This window comes from Haliotis cracherodii, unplaced genomic scaffold (genome assembly GCF_022045235.1).
Source record: "Haliotis cracherodii isolate W230 unplaced genomic scaffold, xgHalCrac1.p SCAF_16, whole genome shotgun sequence".
NCBI classification, from domain to species: Eukaryota; Metazoa; Mollusca; class Gastropoda; order Lepetellida; family Haliotidae; genus Haliotis; species Haliotis cracherodii.
In genome coordinates this window covers 24364827-24381762 of record NW_027266271.1, presented here as the reverse complement: position 1 = coordinate 24381762, position 16936 = coordinate 24364827, and the positions used below count along the sequence as shown (strand labels likewise).

The 16936-nt window shown below is 40.8% G+C and overlaps 1 protein-coding gene across 4 annotated transcripts in view; it reads left to right on the top strand.

The window, feature by feature from the left end:
* The window catches only part of LOC139463976 (V-type proton ATPase 116 kDa subunit a 1-like), a 33151-nt gene that overhangs the window by 14527 nt on the left and 1688 nt on the right, over positions 1-16936 (top strand). For 2 of the 4 annotated variants that reach the window (XM_071245448.1, XM_071245447.1), the window contains exons 9-21: positions 79-385; positions 1582-1732; positions 2705-2844; positions 3478-3614; positions 4880-4970; positions 5612-5730; positions 6245-6390; positions 6619-6680; positions 7325-7426; positions 11542-11646; positions 13717-13827; positions 15277-15397; positions 16291-16462. In XM_071245448.1, coding sequence (XP_071101549.1) covers positions 79-385; positions 1582-1732; positions 2705-2844; positions 3478-3614; positions 4880-4970; positions 5612-5730; positions 6245-6390; positions 6619-6680; positions 7325-7426; positions 11542-11646; positions 13717-13827; positions 15277-15397; positions 16291-16462 — 1764 coding nt within the window. The remainder of the gene's footprint in view (positions 1-78; positions 386-1581; positions 1733-2704; positions 2845-3477; positions 3615-4879; positions 4971-5611; positions 5731-6244; positions 6391-6618; positions 6681-7324; positions 7427-11541; positions 11647-13716; positions 13828-15276; positions 15398-16290; positions 16463-16936) is intronic. The other 2 variants (XM_071245449.1, XM_071245450.1) reach the window with 2 other exon arrangements.

Here is a 16936-nt window from a genome sequence, read left to right as displayed (position 1 = left end):
AACATTCTTCATACCTCTATGGCAAATATAATTTCCTGCATCATATGACTACTACATTGAATGCCGATTCATTGACAGGTTTAGAGCAACCTTGTATCCCTGCCCTGAGACCCAGGCGGAGAGGAGGGAGATGGCCATTGGTGTGATGACGAGGATCGAGGATCTGAACACTGTGCTGGGCCAGACCCAGGACCACCGACACAGAGTCCTGGTGGCCGCGGCCAAGAACATCAAGGTGTGGTTCATCAAAGTGAGGAAGATCAAGGCCATCTACCACACACTCAACATGTTCAATCTGGACGTCACGCAGAAGTGTCTGATTGCGGAGTGTTGGTGTCCAGTTGTCGACCTGGACCGCATCCAGCAGGCTCTCAGGAGAGGCACGGTAAGATTGCGTGGAATTCCTACTCACCTTCAGACACATTGGACAGGTGGGGGAAATTTGGGTTTAGTCTCACACATTGATAACTTAACTACTGTTGAGAGTGGTGTTATAGTGGGACTAGGCTTGGTCAGACTGGCAGGCACTCAGAAGAGGCACAGTTACATTGCATGGAAGTCCTGCTCATCTTCAGACTCATTGGACAGGTGGGGGAAATTTGGGCTTTGGTTTTATTATACCTATATACACAGAGACAGTTTCTCAGCCTCACATATGATTGTTGGTGAGATGTTTTGACAATGAGTAGAATTGTGTAAGAGTGGAACAGAGTCCCTCTTTTTACACAAAGTTACTCAGACAAACTGATACACTAACCTTTGTAAAGTGTCAGGAATTGTAGCTTTGATAATGAATATCATTTAAGGAAAGAAATTCACACTAACCTGCTAGCCTGCTTCAGTTTGTCTCATGTTAAAAGTATCACAAGGGCCAGCACAATTTCACGCTTTGTAGGGGGTTCTTAGGTGTTATAACTGTTCATGCTAGTAAAGGTTTCACATATATTTCTTCCATTGTCATATATCATTGACATAGTTATTGAAGGTCACATGCTGTTGTTTGTTTGTTTGTTGTTTAACGTCACACTCAACAATATTGCAGCTTTATGACAGCGGTTTGTAAATAATCAAGTTTGGACCAGACAATCCAGTGATTGACATCATGACCATCCATCCATCCATGCAATTGGGTTACGATGACATGCATCAACCAAGTCTGGGAATCTAACCACCTGATCCTGTTCGTCTACTCTTTGACAACCACGGGATGCTGAAGACCAGTTCTACCCCGCATCTTCCTGTGTCTGACAGAGTTCTGAAGCATGTTACACCATCACCTGCATACAGACATATTGCGACTTTGGGAAATAAGTGGATCTGCTGGAACAAAGACATTCCATGATAAATTCCTGCAGATAGTTCCTGGCATCCCCCTTATCCAACATGGAGGGCATATTAGTCACAAAATAATTGAATGGGGATTTAACAATCAGCTCTCAACCTGTTACACATCTTTACTTTCAAGCGTGATGTGACAGTCATGCTGATGTATTTTCACAGCCTGGATAAATATTTGTGTAAGATATTAGCTATGGAGTATTAATAGTCATGAGATGATGGTGGTATTGTGCCTGTTGAAAGGAGAGAAGTGGAAGCAGTGTGCCGTCCATCCTGAACCGCATGACAACCAAACAAGAGCCACCGACCTACAACCGCACCAACAAGTTCACCTCTGGCTTCCAGGCCATCGTGGATGCCTACGGTGTTGCCAGCTACCGAGAAATCAATCCAGGTCGGTGATGTTGCTACAATGAAGTTGGTTGTGTTGATGTCTTTCCTGTTTCTATCGTACATTGAGAAAGACATGCTTCTGGGATAGAAATGCATTTGTCTTGAAGTTTGCAATGTGTGCTCTCATTTGAATTTAGGTTTGCCAAAAAGAAGAGATCTTTTCTATCCATTCTTTAAATCTGTGATTTTCAATTTCCTCATAAGCGTTATAAACATGATTATAGGCAGAGAGTTGAGAAAGTTTGTCTCCTGCCTTTTCGATGCGATTCATGATTTGAATTTCTAATTCCCAAGAATTAAATGTTAAGTGTGTCTGTGTGCTTATTTACCATATGCCTCTGTTCACCCAGCTGTAGCAATGGGTTCCTAGTAGGATGAGATGGTAATGTGACCGTTGACCTTCTAGTGCCTCACAAGTAGCTTGGGTTGTATACTCCCCAGTGAGCTGAGAATGAAAATCAAGTGCACACTAATCCATTGACTGGGGGCCAAAATGTTAGCTCTTTGAACATGCAATGAATGTTTAGAGGCTTGTGCAATATAAGTTTATACATTATTATTATAATAAAGCCTATAGCAGTCAGCCATCTGTTTCCAGAGCAAAACTCCAAAAGCGTTTAATATTTTCTTATTGAAGCTTGCCATGTAGATCAGTCTAGTGGTGAACTGGTGCCATTTGATGATTTGGGATTTTGAAAAATACTGAAAAGCATCATTTTTGTCTTCACTGAATTAAAGGTATCCAATGGCTCTGAACCAAAAGTAGGGTATAAGTAGCTCCAATTTATTGCACCAGCCCGGGGAGGATATGTCTTCTCCTGTGGACTCTTGTAAGTTTGATAGAAACACGTGATTGCTAAGTGGCCCTGTAGGCTCCAGAATATAGTAATACCATGCCCTTATGATGACACTTTAAATCAAGGAATTGCGAACCCTGCTGAGTTGCTGAGATGCATTGTTGGTTTACTTTCAGCTCCATTCACCATCATCACCTTCCCGTTCCTGTTTGCGGTGATGTTTGGAGACATGGGGCATGGTGTCATCATGTTCTCCTTCGCCCTGTGGTTGGTTCTCAGGGAGAAACAGCTGATGGCCAGAAAAATTGACAATGAGGTATGTCCATTACACACAGCTGAGTTTAAAAAAGGGATAAGTTACGAACAACGTGTGATCTGGTCAATGAATTCATGTAATTGATCATTTCTGACAGCTCTCATGTCTGACAGCTGATTAAAACAACATTGACTTACTCCGTCTCTGTATGATTTTGTAATGATCACGCCATCAACTGAGTCTGACCACTAATCAATGTAATCACCGCTTGAGTGAGTGAGTGAGTATGGTTTTACACCGCTTTTAGCAATATTCCAGCAGTATCACAGCGGGTAACACCAGAAATGGGCTTCACACATTGTACCCATGTCGGGAATCGAACCCGGATCTTCGGCGTGACGAGCGAACGCTTTAACCACTAGGATACCCGACCGCCTCGATCACCGCTTGAGACCAACATAGGTTTCTGGTGACCAATTCTTACCCAGACTCACCATTGGGAGGGTTGCTTACAGTTGTCAGGGTCCTTATTGCACATTTTGCTTTGATATATTTGTACCTTTGTGAATTGAATTATGTCTTCCAGATATGGACCACAATGTTGGTCTTGCGGTTGCTCACAGTTGTCAGGCTCCTAACTGCACATTATGCTGTGATATGTTTGTACCTTATGAATTGAATTATTTCTTCCAGATATGGACCACAATGTTTGGAGGCCGCTATATAATATTGCTGATGGGTGCATTCTCCATCTACACTGGCTTTATCTACAATGATGTCTTCTCCAAGTCACTCAACCTGTTTGGTTCGAAGTGGTACCCACGACCAAAGTGAGATGCTTTGATAGTTTTGTCAGAAAGTCAGTTTGGGTCAAATCAGTTTAGATAATGCATATGGTTTGGATACAAATTGCCTAGCTGCAGCAGCTGCAGCAGCTGTGCCAGCTGTGCCAGGATCTGATTGGTTTGATTCCCAGATTTATGCTGATCATGATACTTGGTTTGTTACTGCCAAACTCGTACATCTGGGTTTCACCAAGTGATATAGAGCTGACATGTCCAAATGTGACTGAAATCATATTGTTGGAACATGTTAAGAGCATTGTTAAGCCCAAATCAGTCACAAGATAATGGAATGCATGACACTTCGCCAGGGGGATAGAACCACCAAACAATGCTCTCTGGGCAGGTGCTCTATCCAATCTCATTAAAATAAGATCTTAGTTCTCGCTACCGCTAAACAAAGATCTGAGGACATCCCATTACGGGTCACGTCAGACTGACCTTGCGCGAACTTTGACCGACCAATGGAATGACCAATCAGAAGACAGCTTTCTCGTGCTTTACGGCACAAATTTCAAATAGGCAACTACGCTTCGAGACATATTTTGACAAATTCTTGATTACAAATTTGAAACCTGAACCAAAAAATTCTGGAATCGCTAATATATGGTCTTGATTGTAAGGATTCAGTCGTTAAACTCCTAACTATCTTTTGGAATACCCCATGTTAAAGTTTTCGAGATTGCATGATTAGAAATCACATTCCAACTGTCACTTTCATAATCTGGTAAGTGACGCACTGATTGGTCGGATGAAAGGTTGTTCTGACGTGACCTTTAATGGGATGTCCTCAGATCTTTGTTTAGCGGTGGTGAGAACTAAGGTCGGATTTTAATGAGATTGGTGCTCTATCCCACCAAAGACTTGGGACTGCAAGACTGTGTCCTAGTGGATAAAGCATCTGCCCAGAGAGCAATGGTTGGTGGTTCTATCCCCCTGGCTATGTCATACCAACAGACATTGAAAGATGGAACGTTTTGTTACCCTGCCTGGTGTTTGGCATTAAGGAGATAAAACAAGGAATGGTCCGCTCAAAGTCAGTATAATGTGTCTCTGTGGGATATCCATGTTAAACTGTGGCATGGTAACTCAGTAGGCTAGCACACTATGTGAGGCAGAAATTAGCTGTATAAACATGTACATGCACATTGCTATATGTTTGAAATAATCTTGAACATTAAACCCCATGTTACCTCTCCGCACCCTAAAGAATCTGACAGCTGGACAACTAATTCCATGTTGTTACCTTCCAGCCCGTACACGGTCAAAGGCGAAGGTACATTACAGTTGAATCCCGCCAACACAACGATCAATGGAGACCCTTATGCCATTGGCATAGACCCTGTAAGTACCAGTCACTCTGGCTTTGCCAATACAGAGCTAGGATGCATTTGGTGCTGTTTCGAAGGATGAAACTAACTTATGTACCTGTGTTCATGACTTTTTGTTAATATTGAATTTAAACATTTAACAATGTATGTGGATGAATGTTTTGTGCACCTGAACTCAAAATTCTTATTACTGTGTGTCTTGGCATCCATCTGTCCTTTAAAAGTGATGTTACAGGTTTAAATGACCCGTGAAGATTCCGGGGTAGTATAGGTCTTCAGCAACCCATGCTTGCCGTTAAAGGTGACTATGCTTGTCGTAAAATGCGACTAACAGGATCAGGTGGTCAGGCTTGCTGACTTGGTTGATGCATGTCATCGGTCCCTATTGCATGGATCGATGCTCATGATATTAATCACTGGATTGTCTGGTCCAGACTCAATTATTTACAGACCGCCATCATATAGCTGGAATATTGCTGAGTGCGGTGTTAAACAACAAACCAACCAACCAACCAACATGTTTGTATTTCTATGGTGAATCCAGCACTTGTGCATACTCGTTCTCTAACAGGGTGAGAGTTCTTTGAGCAGTCAAGATTGGTAGGTTTCATTCATTATTTTGTAACTTAAAATCTTGATCTTTGTGTTTTTCAGATCTGGCAGATGTCTTCCAATAAGATTGCATTTACTAACTCCTTCAAGATGAAAACCTCGGTCGTTCTGGGAGTGTCACAGATGTTCTTTGGTGTCACACTCAGTCTGTTCAACCACAGGCAGGTGTTACTAAACTGTGGACACACATATTGAGAGGCATAAGCTGAATGTAAAACCAGTTTTGTTAGGCCAAAATTAATTTTTAGATTTTCATCCAAGTAATCTTAAAATGTTAGATGGGAGACATTTATTTGCAGACTCAATTAGTTACAGACCATCGTCTTATAACTGAAATAATGCATAGTGTGGAGTTAAACAACAAACCAAAAAACATTGTGCTTCATCAATTCCAAATGCCAAGGTCATTGCTCATGCCATCAGCCACTGGTTTGATTACACCTCCACTGGAATTATGCTGACTTCGGCAAAAGATTCACTCACTAGACAACAATTTAAGAAATGCACAGTTGCATGTTGTTTCTGCCTTAACACAAAAAGAAGATATTTTTTTATTTTTCAGCTTTGAAACACATGCTTCACTTGTACCTGAGACTGTTTTGTTGACAGAGTCTTGATTGTCATTGATTTCCAGTTAGTATGGTTGCAGTCAACGTGAACGTGTTCTCTTGTCAGGTACTTCCAGCGACCTCTCAACATCTTCTGTGAGTTCATCCCCCAGGTTGTGTTCCTCTTCTGTATGTTTGGCTATCTCATCATCCTCATCTTCTACAAGTGGATTCACTACGACTCCAGCATGGCAGCACCAAGTCTGCTCATTGGTCAGTTCCTGCTGTTTTACTGCCATTTCATTGATCCTCGTCACAGAAAACGCCAGTTGAAACTTGGTAACGATGACATCGTATTGTATCAAAGTAGAATAATTCTATGATACTTTGTTTCCATTTTAATATGAATTTGAGAATGTTTTTCATCATTAGCATTCAGAAAGATCCTGATATTAATTTTAGACAAAGTCATGTTGTACTGAGGTTTTGTTTGTTTTACAGGGGCAATCAACATGTTTCTGTTCAACTACCCTGATAAAACGATACACCTCTATCCAGGACAGGTAATACATCATATATGTAGAGTATGATTCTTTACATGTACGTTTACGACCCGTGAAGATCCTGGGTAGAATAGGTCTTCAGCAACCCGTGATTGTTATAAAAGGCGACTATGCTTGTCGTAAGAAGCGACTAATGGGATCGGGTGGTCAGGCTCCCTGACTTGGTTGATGCATGTCATCGATCCCAATTGCTTGGATCGAAGCTTTCATGATATCAATCACAGGATTCTCTGGTCCACACTCTATTACTTACAGACTGACATCACATGGCTGGAATATTGCTGAGTGCGGCGTTAAACAACAAACCATCCAACCAACCAACCAACATGTACGTTTACATACCATAATTAACATCACAAGAACATCTCCCTCACAACTGCCTCCCACTACCACCATACTAAATTTAAACTCACTCCCTCATGTCATTGTGCTTGTCGGAAGAATTTGAGTCCAGCTCCAGGTATATACAGTACAAGTCAAAATCGGACATAATAATCACTGATGCATCAAATTTTGAAAGGTCCTCCATGTGCGTGCCATAATACGTTTTGAAAACTTTGCTGAGGCTTTGAATGTTGTAACCTTGATCACATGGACCCCAGCTCACATCCCCTAACTTGAGATATATACTTATTTGTTTCCAGCAAGGATTCCAGGCTTTCCTGGTTGTGGTTGCAGTGCTGTGCATTCCCTGGATGCTGCTTGTCAAACCATTCTTCCTCCGATACCAGCATCGATATGGACAGGTACAGATCCCCTTGTCTCTCATTTTGAGTAGCCTAGAAAAGTGATAACTGGGTGAGCTGTACCTAATATTGTTTTAATGTGTTCTTCTGACAGATGATAGAACAGTTTGTACCATAATGTCATGTGGCCCCTGCCATCAGTGATGTATTAGTTCGTCTGTGTGTACCACATCTGTGATCAGATGATATCACAGTCATGTGGCCCCTGCCATCAGTGATGTATTAGTTCATCTGTGTGTACCACATCTGTGATCAGATGATATCACAGTCATGTGGCCCCTGCCATCAGTGATGTATTAGTTCGTCTGTGTGTACCACATCTGTGATCAGATGGTATTAGTCATGTGGCCCCTGCCATCAGTGATGTATTAGTTCGTCTGTGTGTACCACATCTGTGATCAGATGGTACAGTCATGTGGCCCCTGCCATCAGTGATGTATTAGTTCGTCTGTGTGTACCACATCTGTGATCAGATGGTACAGTCATGTGGCCCCTGCCATCAGTGATGTATTAGTTCGTCTGTGTGTACCACATCTGTGATCAGATGGTATTACAGTCATGTGGCCCCTGCCATCAGTGATGTATTGGTTCGTCTGTGCGTACCACATCTGTGATCAGATGGTATTGCAGTCATGTGGCCCCTGTCATCAATGATGTATTGGTTCATCTGTGTGTACCACATCTGTGATCAGATGGTATTACAGTCATGTGGCCCCTGCCATCAATGATGTATTGGTTCGTCTGTGTGTACCACATCTGTGATCAGATGGTATTACAGTCATGTGGCCCCTGCCATCAATGATGTATTGGTTCATCTGTGTGTACCACATCTGTGATCAGATGGTATTACAGTCATGTGGCCCCTGCCATCAATGATGTATTGGTTCGTCTGTGTGTACCACATCTGTGATCAGATGGTATTACAGTCATGTGGCCCCTGCCATCAGTGATGTATTGGTTCGTCTGTGTGTACCACATCTGTGATCAGATGGTATTACAATCATGTGGCCCCTGCCATCAGTGATGTATTAGTTCATCTGTGTGTACCACATCTGTGATCAGATGGTATTAGTCATGTGGCCCCTGCCATCAGTGATGTATTAGTTCATCAGTATGGGACGCCCCAACTAGAGAGTGCCCATTGGCCTTCCTGAAATGTAGCATTGACAATAACTGCATAAGAGTTTTCTGTGTTCATAAACTGCTGCTGTCAGCATGTTCTCAGATAGAATGTGGTGAAGTGAAGTCCACAGATCTGTCCTGAGAGTGTTCTACATGTGTCCTGATGTCCTCGTCCATAACGGACACTCTTGTGTCTACCCCAGGCGACTAACAGGATCGGGTGGTCAGGCTCTCTGACTTGGTTGATGCATGTCATCGTATGCCAATTGCATGGATCGATACTCATGATGTCAATCACTGGATTGTCAGGTCCAGACTCTATTAATTACAGACTGCCATCATATAGCTAGAATATTGCAGCGTTAAACAACAAATAAATAAAACCTAGTGGCCGCTGACAACTCATTGGTAGCCTTACTAGAATTCCAGAGACTTCACGAATCAGCAGTGATAAATTGTATCTCTGCATCACATCGGTACGTCAGCTACAAAAGATTGTCATGGCTCAACTCAGATAAATTAAACAGAACTACGAAAGCTCAAGGAATGTCCATAAACAATATCAAGGATGTCATGTTGTCATTGTGGATTGAATTTTACAATAAGTGTAACCTATGTGTTCATCAGTGTCCTCTACATAAGTTACAAAGTGAAAAGCATTTATTGTTTACAATCCCAAGTAGAGGTCATCACAGCTGTCAAGTGGAAACAAATTTATGAACTTTTCTAGTGAAGTGGTTGTTCCCCAAAGTGGAGTAGTGGGATGGGTTTGTGGTGTAAAGCATTGGCTTGTCACACTAAACAAGTCTGGGGTTTGCTTCCCAACATGGGTATAGCATGTGAAGGACATTCTTGATAACTCCCACGATATAGCTGGAATAGTGCTATAAGGTGCATGAAGACAAACTCTTTACTCATCCAGTGAATTTGTTCTGACAAACTGATTCTTTACGCAAGTGAATGGAATTTGGGTTTTTATTAAATTTACTAATGCAAGATTAACATTGAACATTTTTAAGCATGTCTGCTGGACTGATATCCTCACTTTGAACTGTTGTGTACTGGAACACAAGATGTGCTCTGATGACACTTTGAACTGTTGTGTACTGGAACACAAGATGTGCTCTGATGACACTTTGACCTGTTGTGTACTGGAACACAAGATATGCTCTGATGACACTTTGACCTGTTGTGTACTGGAACACAAGATGTGCTCTGATGACACTTTGAACCGTTGTGTACTGGGACACACGATGTGCTCTGATGACACTTTTGAACTGTTGTGTACTGGAACACAAGATGTGCTCTGATGACACTTTGAACCGTTGTGTACTGGGACACACGATGTGCTCTGATGACACTTTGAACTGTTGTGTACTGGAACACAAGATGTGCTCTGATGACACTTTGAACTGTTGTGTACTTGAACACAAGATGTGCTCTGATGACACTTTGAACTGTTGTGTACTGGAACACAAGATGTGCTCTGATGACACTTTGAACTGTTGTGTACTTGAACACACGATGTGCTCTGATGACACTTTGAACTGTTGTGTACTGGAACACAAGATGTGCTCTGATGACACTTTGAACCGTTGTGTACTGGGACACAAGATGTGCTCTGATGACACTTTGAACTGTTGTGTACTGGAACACAAGATGTGCTCTGATGACACTTTGAACTGTTGTGTTCTGGAACACACGATGTGCTCTGATGACACTTTGAACTGTTGTGTACTTGAACACAAGATGTGCTCTGATGACACTTTGAACTGTTGTGTACTGGAACACAAGATGTGCTCTGATGACACTTTGACCTGTTGTGTACTTGAACACAAGATGTGCTCTGATGACACTTTGAACTGTTGTGTTCTGGAACACAAGATGTGCTCTGATGACACTTTGAACTGTTGTGTACTGGAACACAAGATGTGCTCTGATGACACTTCTTGTATCAATTATTCACTGATATGCAGCACGGAATATGAGACAAGCCTTCAGTGTTCAAAATAAGCGCCTGCCTGTAGGCCCCTGGCAGGTATATCTCGTAGTTTAACATGTATATGGGTCCTTATCGTCTGCAGTAAATTTACGTGTCAATGTTTTCTCAAGAAATGAAGTTTTTTTGAATGAGGGCCTGAAGAGTTTAGTCACGGCCTGCAACTTCGTAAGTCTGTGGGTCCTGATGGCAGCCTGGCAGTTTATTTTATTTCAAACACTGCTTCAAAAGTAAAGTTCATACAACAAGAGTAGTGTCCAATTTGCAGGAGGCTACTTATTGTTTCAATTGTGTTCCAATATCAATATTCTGTATTCTGTCATTAGGAAAATGCTTGTGTACAAGTTGTTTTCCTTTGTACTATGTAGAAAGAAATTATGTTTTCTAAGAGACATCTATATGTACAAATGTTGAATAATATCGATGATATTGTGATATTGGCTTGTTGTTAAAATAGAACGTCTTAAATAATGTCATGTAGTGTGAATACGGCACACACCAGCAGACACTCTTAGCATTTTGTTTAACTGGGAGTTAGGTACATGCTTTCTTGATTTCCTCTTTCGGTATTGGTTAGCTTATTCTTAAAAAGTAATGTTCTCTACTAGCGTTCCGTCATCATCATCAGTGTAGTCAATGCAGCATCTCACCCAAGTAGTTTTCTGCATGCCTGTATACTAAGCTTAATGTATCACATAAGAAGGTAATGGAAATTCTACATGTATCAGTGAACTATTCTACTATTTGTCAAAATTGCTTTTACAACATGTTAAATTGTCCTATTATTAACCCTTCATGTTCCATTTTATGACAGCCTCAGTAGTGATCAATATAGGCATTGTTGATCATGAATTATATGTCCTGTAGGACTTACCTGCCCTTTGACAAATTTAGAAATATTCTCAAAAGAAGCTGATTTTCTTCAATGTTCATTGGACAGGAAGCATTATTCATTTAGTCAACTTTCGGCACCAGCTTTCTATGCCCATTTCAGTTGAAGAGTTTAACTTTCCTGAATGGCGGCCAGACTGATGACTCTGAGGTAGCGTTTGTGTCATTTCCTAAATCACCCGGGGAAAGTACTAACACTAGCGTGCAGGTGATTCTCGAGTTAATCCTTGGTCCTTGACTTGGTGAGGGTGGTCAGCTTGATGGATGCATACTGCTGCTAGACTAATGCCTGGAGGACTCAGGATTTCTCTTCCTGTTTTAGGTGTAGGTTCCTCACTATCTCTCCCTTTCTTCAGTTTATCAGTCGACTGATATTTTCTTTAGGTCTATACCATGCTATGCTTTTATATTTTAACTTTTTATTTTTTCAGTTAAGTATGGTTGTGATATGGAAGTGATATTTGTTTTTTTTCTCAAAGAAATGAATGTATTTCATATACTATGAAACACATGGGTCACATTTGTTTTGGGTGAGATTGTCGGGACTAGACTCAAACAGCTCCATTAAGTCCATTATGTAAACAATACTGTACTCCCTTGCTCAACGCAAGCTTTATCCCATAGAGTCTAGTTCCCTATTTCACATACCACTTAACATTCAGACATGTCTTTTTTAATGTTTGATGGGTGCCATTTGCAAGCTTTTTAACCGCAGTATGTAAGATTTGTGGCTGTGTACTGAACCGTCACAACTGTTGCAACTTTCTGACTTTCTAACAAGTAAGCCGTAACTTTACGAATGAACCTGTGTAGAAATCCATGCACAAGGTGTAATGATATTTTTATATTTAGATTCTTAAAATATTATGGCAGAAGAATTTTTTTAAAATGTGTGTTTGAAAAGGTGCCTAGATTTTTCCAGACCATGATGGTCGTACAAGGACGTGTACAGTTTCTGTACTCGGTGGAGTACCCAATATTTTGTTTCGAGGTTGGTTGAAAATTGGAAAATAATGAAAAGGTTTTTATACTTACACTTTCATGGTCACCTCTGTTTATTGAAGGTGTGATGTATTTCAGCTTTAAGACGTTCCATGTGAACAGTAACATGAGGTAAAACAGAGAGGCTGGATATAACCAAGGAATAGTGCTATTGTTTCATGATGTAAGAACATCGAGATGTGTTTATGACTGCAAATCAACATCACTGCTTTCGATGCTTAACTAGTTCTCATGCAAAGATTTTTCTAAAGACATGTTTGCTCTGAAACTTAATATCAAACAAAGATCAAGATAAGAAAAATGAGTTCAAATAAGATCAGACTACTCTCACAAAGTTCCTCTAGTTGTGCTGTAAGAAATGTCATGTGGCCTTCAGCTACTGGTATCTGTTTCAGACCTTGTTGGCTTGGGTTGGTTTGAGAATAGATTGGCGCTAAGGGTTAACTCGAAGAATCAGCTGCGATAGTTCCCCAAACAGCATGATGTCATACTGGATGTTGTGTGCTCCCTGTTAGCATTACCCACAACTTAGGCCATGAAATATTTAATCTTTTGCTGATTGCTTCTTGTCAAGTGGATTTTGTGGCACGATTGAGAGTTATCTGATAGCCGTACCTGTATGTGTTAGATTTGATCAGTGTATGTTGATTTGCATTGTCATTACATATTGGGAGGTTTCTGCAAACTTTGACACTGTTTTTGCATGGGGGAAGAAGGGAGGACTGATATTATCTTTCACTCACTGTTGTATTTGGCATGTTGCAACACAAGATATTATATGGAATTATGTGTTTTCCATTTTTGCATATTTTTATGATTACTTCTTTCATCATTTTGTCAATTGAACAAACTCTTACCCTATTATTTTCAGTTTGGTAATGGTTTTGGTTGATTTGTGTAGCTGATATTTCAAATTCTTAATTCTTAAGATGTATTATGAAATTAATGTTTGTAACAGGAATCCATCTTATATTATTGAGTTCATTTCTTAATTTGGAAAATAACCCCTTTACTGTTTCAACAGAACAGGTAGAAGTTGAGAATGGACAATAATTTCTCACGGTTTGACAAACTGGAGAGTTCTCTCCCTTGTGATGACAGCGCATGGCCTTGAGTGGATTTACAGATTTAAATTGTCATTCTTCTCATGGATTGTGCAAGAATGTTTCTCTAGACTTCTGAATCCGAGGTTGTAGTTTGCAGAAATCTAGCATCTATTCTCTGTCCTGTGTCCTGTGCATGTTCTGTGGCTGACATAGTCGTGTCTTGCTTCCAGTTCAAACACCAACAGCTCTCCGTCAACAGCGGCGACCTTCTCAACCACGACCAGGAAGTTGTGCATAACGAGGTGGGGGCCGGACTTCATCATGAGGAGGAGGAGGAAAAGGTGAATAGGCTCGCTCAACGTATCACTGAGCTCGAGGGACATGTTTCTGACCAGAAACTGATTATTATATTTCTCAGCCAGTTGGGTTATAAACAACATGATTAAGGTGTAGGGGAAATGCCCGAAATTAAGATCAGTAATATTCTTACATTTGATGACACATAACGAGATAAAACATTAGCCAAGAGCAACTTAAATTATGTTTTAAGAGTATTTAAATTATGTTTATGCTATCACCTCAACAAACAATATTTCCCAATAGAATAGGGCAAATTAGATGGGGTTTTTATTTTCCTATTTGAGTTCTCCAGCAGCACAAAAACTGGCATTAAGGTTCCTATATTTCTCTCTGTGAAGAGCCATTTGTAACATAGTTTCTTGGGTGTCCTAGTTTACCATGAGTCTTGAATGTGACATTATATATGTGCATGATATCTTGATGTCTATATGCATGTCTTGTAGTTCTAGTCATGTATTGTATGGATATTACTCTCTCAAGCATGGCCAACTTCTGTAAGGAGCCAATCACCATCTGTTTCCATTAGTTTCCATGTCCATTGGTAAGTTTGTGAATACTGCTTAGTAAAGTGTGAGATACATACTCACTAAAGAAACATGTTTGTTTCAAAATAAGATCCACAGGGCTCTTGGATATACACTGTTGTAAATGATATTCAAAGACTAGTGACTTATGAGGGAGATGTGTTTGACTAGTGGTTTATAAGGGAGATGTGTTTGACTAGTGGTTTATAAGGGAGATGTGTTTGACTAGTGGCTTATGAGGGAGATGTGTTTGACTAGTGGTTTATAAGGGAGATGTGTTTTGACTAGTGACTTATGAGGGAGATGTGTTTGACTAGTGGTTTATAAGAGAGATGTATTTTGACTAGTGACTAATGAGGGAGATGTGTTTGACTAGTGGCTTATGAGGGAGATGTGTTTTGACTAGTGACTTATGAGGGAGATGTGTTTGACTAGTGGCTTATGAGGGAGATGTGTTTGACTAGTGGCTTATGAGGGAGATGTGTTTGACTAGTGACTTATGAGGGAGATGTGTTTGACTAGTGACTTATGAGGGAGATGTGTTTGACTAGTGGTTTATAAGAGAGATGTGTTTTGACTAGTGACTAATGAGGGAGATGTGATTGACTAGTGGCTTATGAGGGAGATGTGTTTTGACTAGTGACTTATGAGGGAGATGTGTTTGACTAGTGGCTTATGAGGGAGATGTGTTTTGACTAGTGGCTTATGAGGGAGATGTGTTTTGACTAGTGACTTATGAGGGAGATGTGTTTGACTAGTGGCTTATGAGAGAGATGTGTTTGGCTAGTGGCTTACAAGGGAGATGTGTTTGACTAGTGACTTATGAGAGAGCTGTGTTTGGCTAGTGACTTATGAGGGAGATGTGTTTGACTTATGGCTTACAAAGGAGACGTGTTTGTTTGACAGGTGTTTGACTTCCCGGAGGTGTTCATCAACCAGGCCATCCACACCATCGAGTACTGCCTAGGCTGCATCTCACACACTGCGTCCTACCTGCGACTCTGGGCTCTGAGTCTTGCTCATGCTCGTAAGTCCTTGAAAGGGGTTTCTTTTGACTGATCAGAACTATGCAAAGGATACTGTGATTTTAGTTTATTCTGAGTATTATCACAATATTAGGCATGAAAATATGTCAGTTTCACAATAGATATTGATAGGACATGTATCATAAGAACTCCTGTATTCTTAGTGATTTTATCACAATAGATCAATTCTTCCTACAAAGAACCTTCTGAGGTAAAGATAGAGCCTATTTATCAGTGTTCTTAAAGAATAAGAATTCCTCAACTTGTCATACAAAATCCGTTATCACATTAAGGCTGGGACTGGAAGTGTAAGATTGATAACCCACTCACTGCACTGAATGTCTTCACAAATACCATCATGTTCATGTTTAATTTTATCATGGTAGAATGGAGATAAACATACTGTGCTTTCAATGTAGAGCTAGGTTACCTGTAGATTTAATTGCACAAAGTGTAGCATTTGAAACATCTCCCTGAATGATTGGTTCTATATTCAATTCAGCATGGATATATCTACAGGTATCCTTGCTCACAGTATGTTTATCTCCTATATCGGGGGGGTAGTCGGGTAGCCTAGTGGTTAAAGCGTTCGCTCGTCACGCCGAAGACCCAGGTTCCATTCCCGACATGGGTACAGCGTGTGAAGCCCATTTCTCGTGTTCCCCACCGTGATATTGCTGGAATATTGCTAAAAGCGGCATAAAATCAAACTCACTCACTCACTCACACCTATATCGGTATCTTGAAACAGATCTCAATTTGTCGTCCTTGTTCATTTACAATATCAACTGAGGCTTCAAACATGAATAGCTATCTTGTTCCTATAGTGATTCCTTACCTCAGTTGTACTGAGGTTTGTCTTATCGGTGCTGATAAAACATTAATGTCTCCCCAGAGTTGTCTGAAGTGCTGTGGACCATGGTTCTGAGGATCCCCCTGTCCATCAACGGCTACTTTGGCAGCGTCATGATGTTCTTTGTGTTCATGGCGTGGTCCAGCATGACTGTGGCCGTGCTAGTTGTCATGGAGGGACTGTCGGCCTTCCTACATGCTCTCCGTCTCCACTGGTAAGAATCAATCATTTGCCGACACATACAGATATCGTAAATACATGCTCTCTAATTCACCGGAGGGGCGGTCGGGTAGCCTAGTGGTTTAAGCGTTCGCTGGTCACGACGAAGACTGGGGTTCGATTCCCGACATGGGAACAATGTGTGAAGCCCATTTCTGGTGTTCCCCGCCGTGATATTGCTTGAATATTGCTAAAAGCAATTGCTAAAAAGCGGCGTAAAACCATACTCAATCACTTATCACAGATACTGTAAATACTGTATGTGCTTTCTGTCTCCCTAGGTAAAAATAAATCATTTGCCAGAATATACAGATGTTGTAATTTGATGGAAATGATAGTTTGAAAATGGCACATATCACTTTGACATATTTTGATAACATGATCTGAGCAACTTTATATTATTCGTCAACATCAGAGTTACTTCCCTTCCTCCCAACTATGAACAAAGCCTTTTGTTCAAGTAGACATT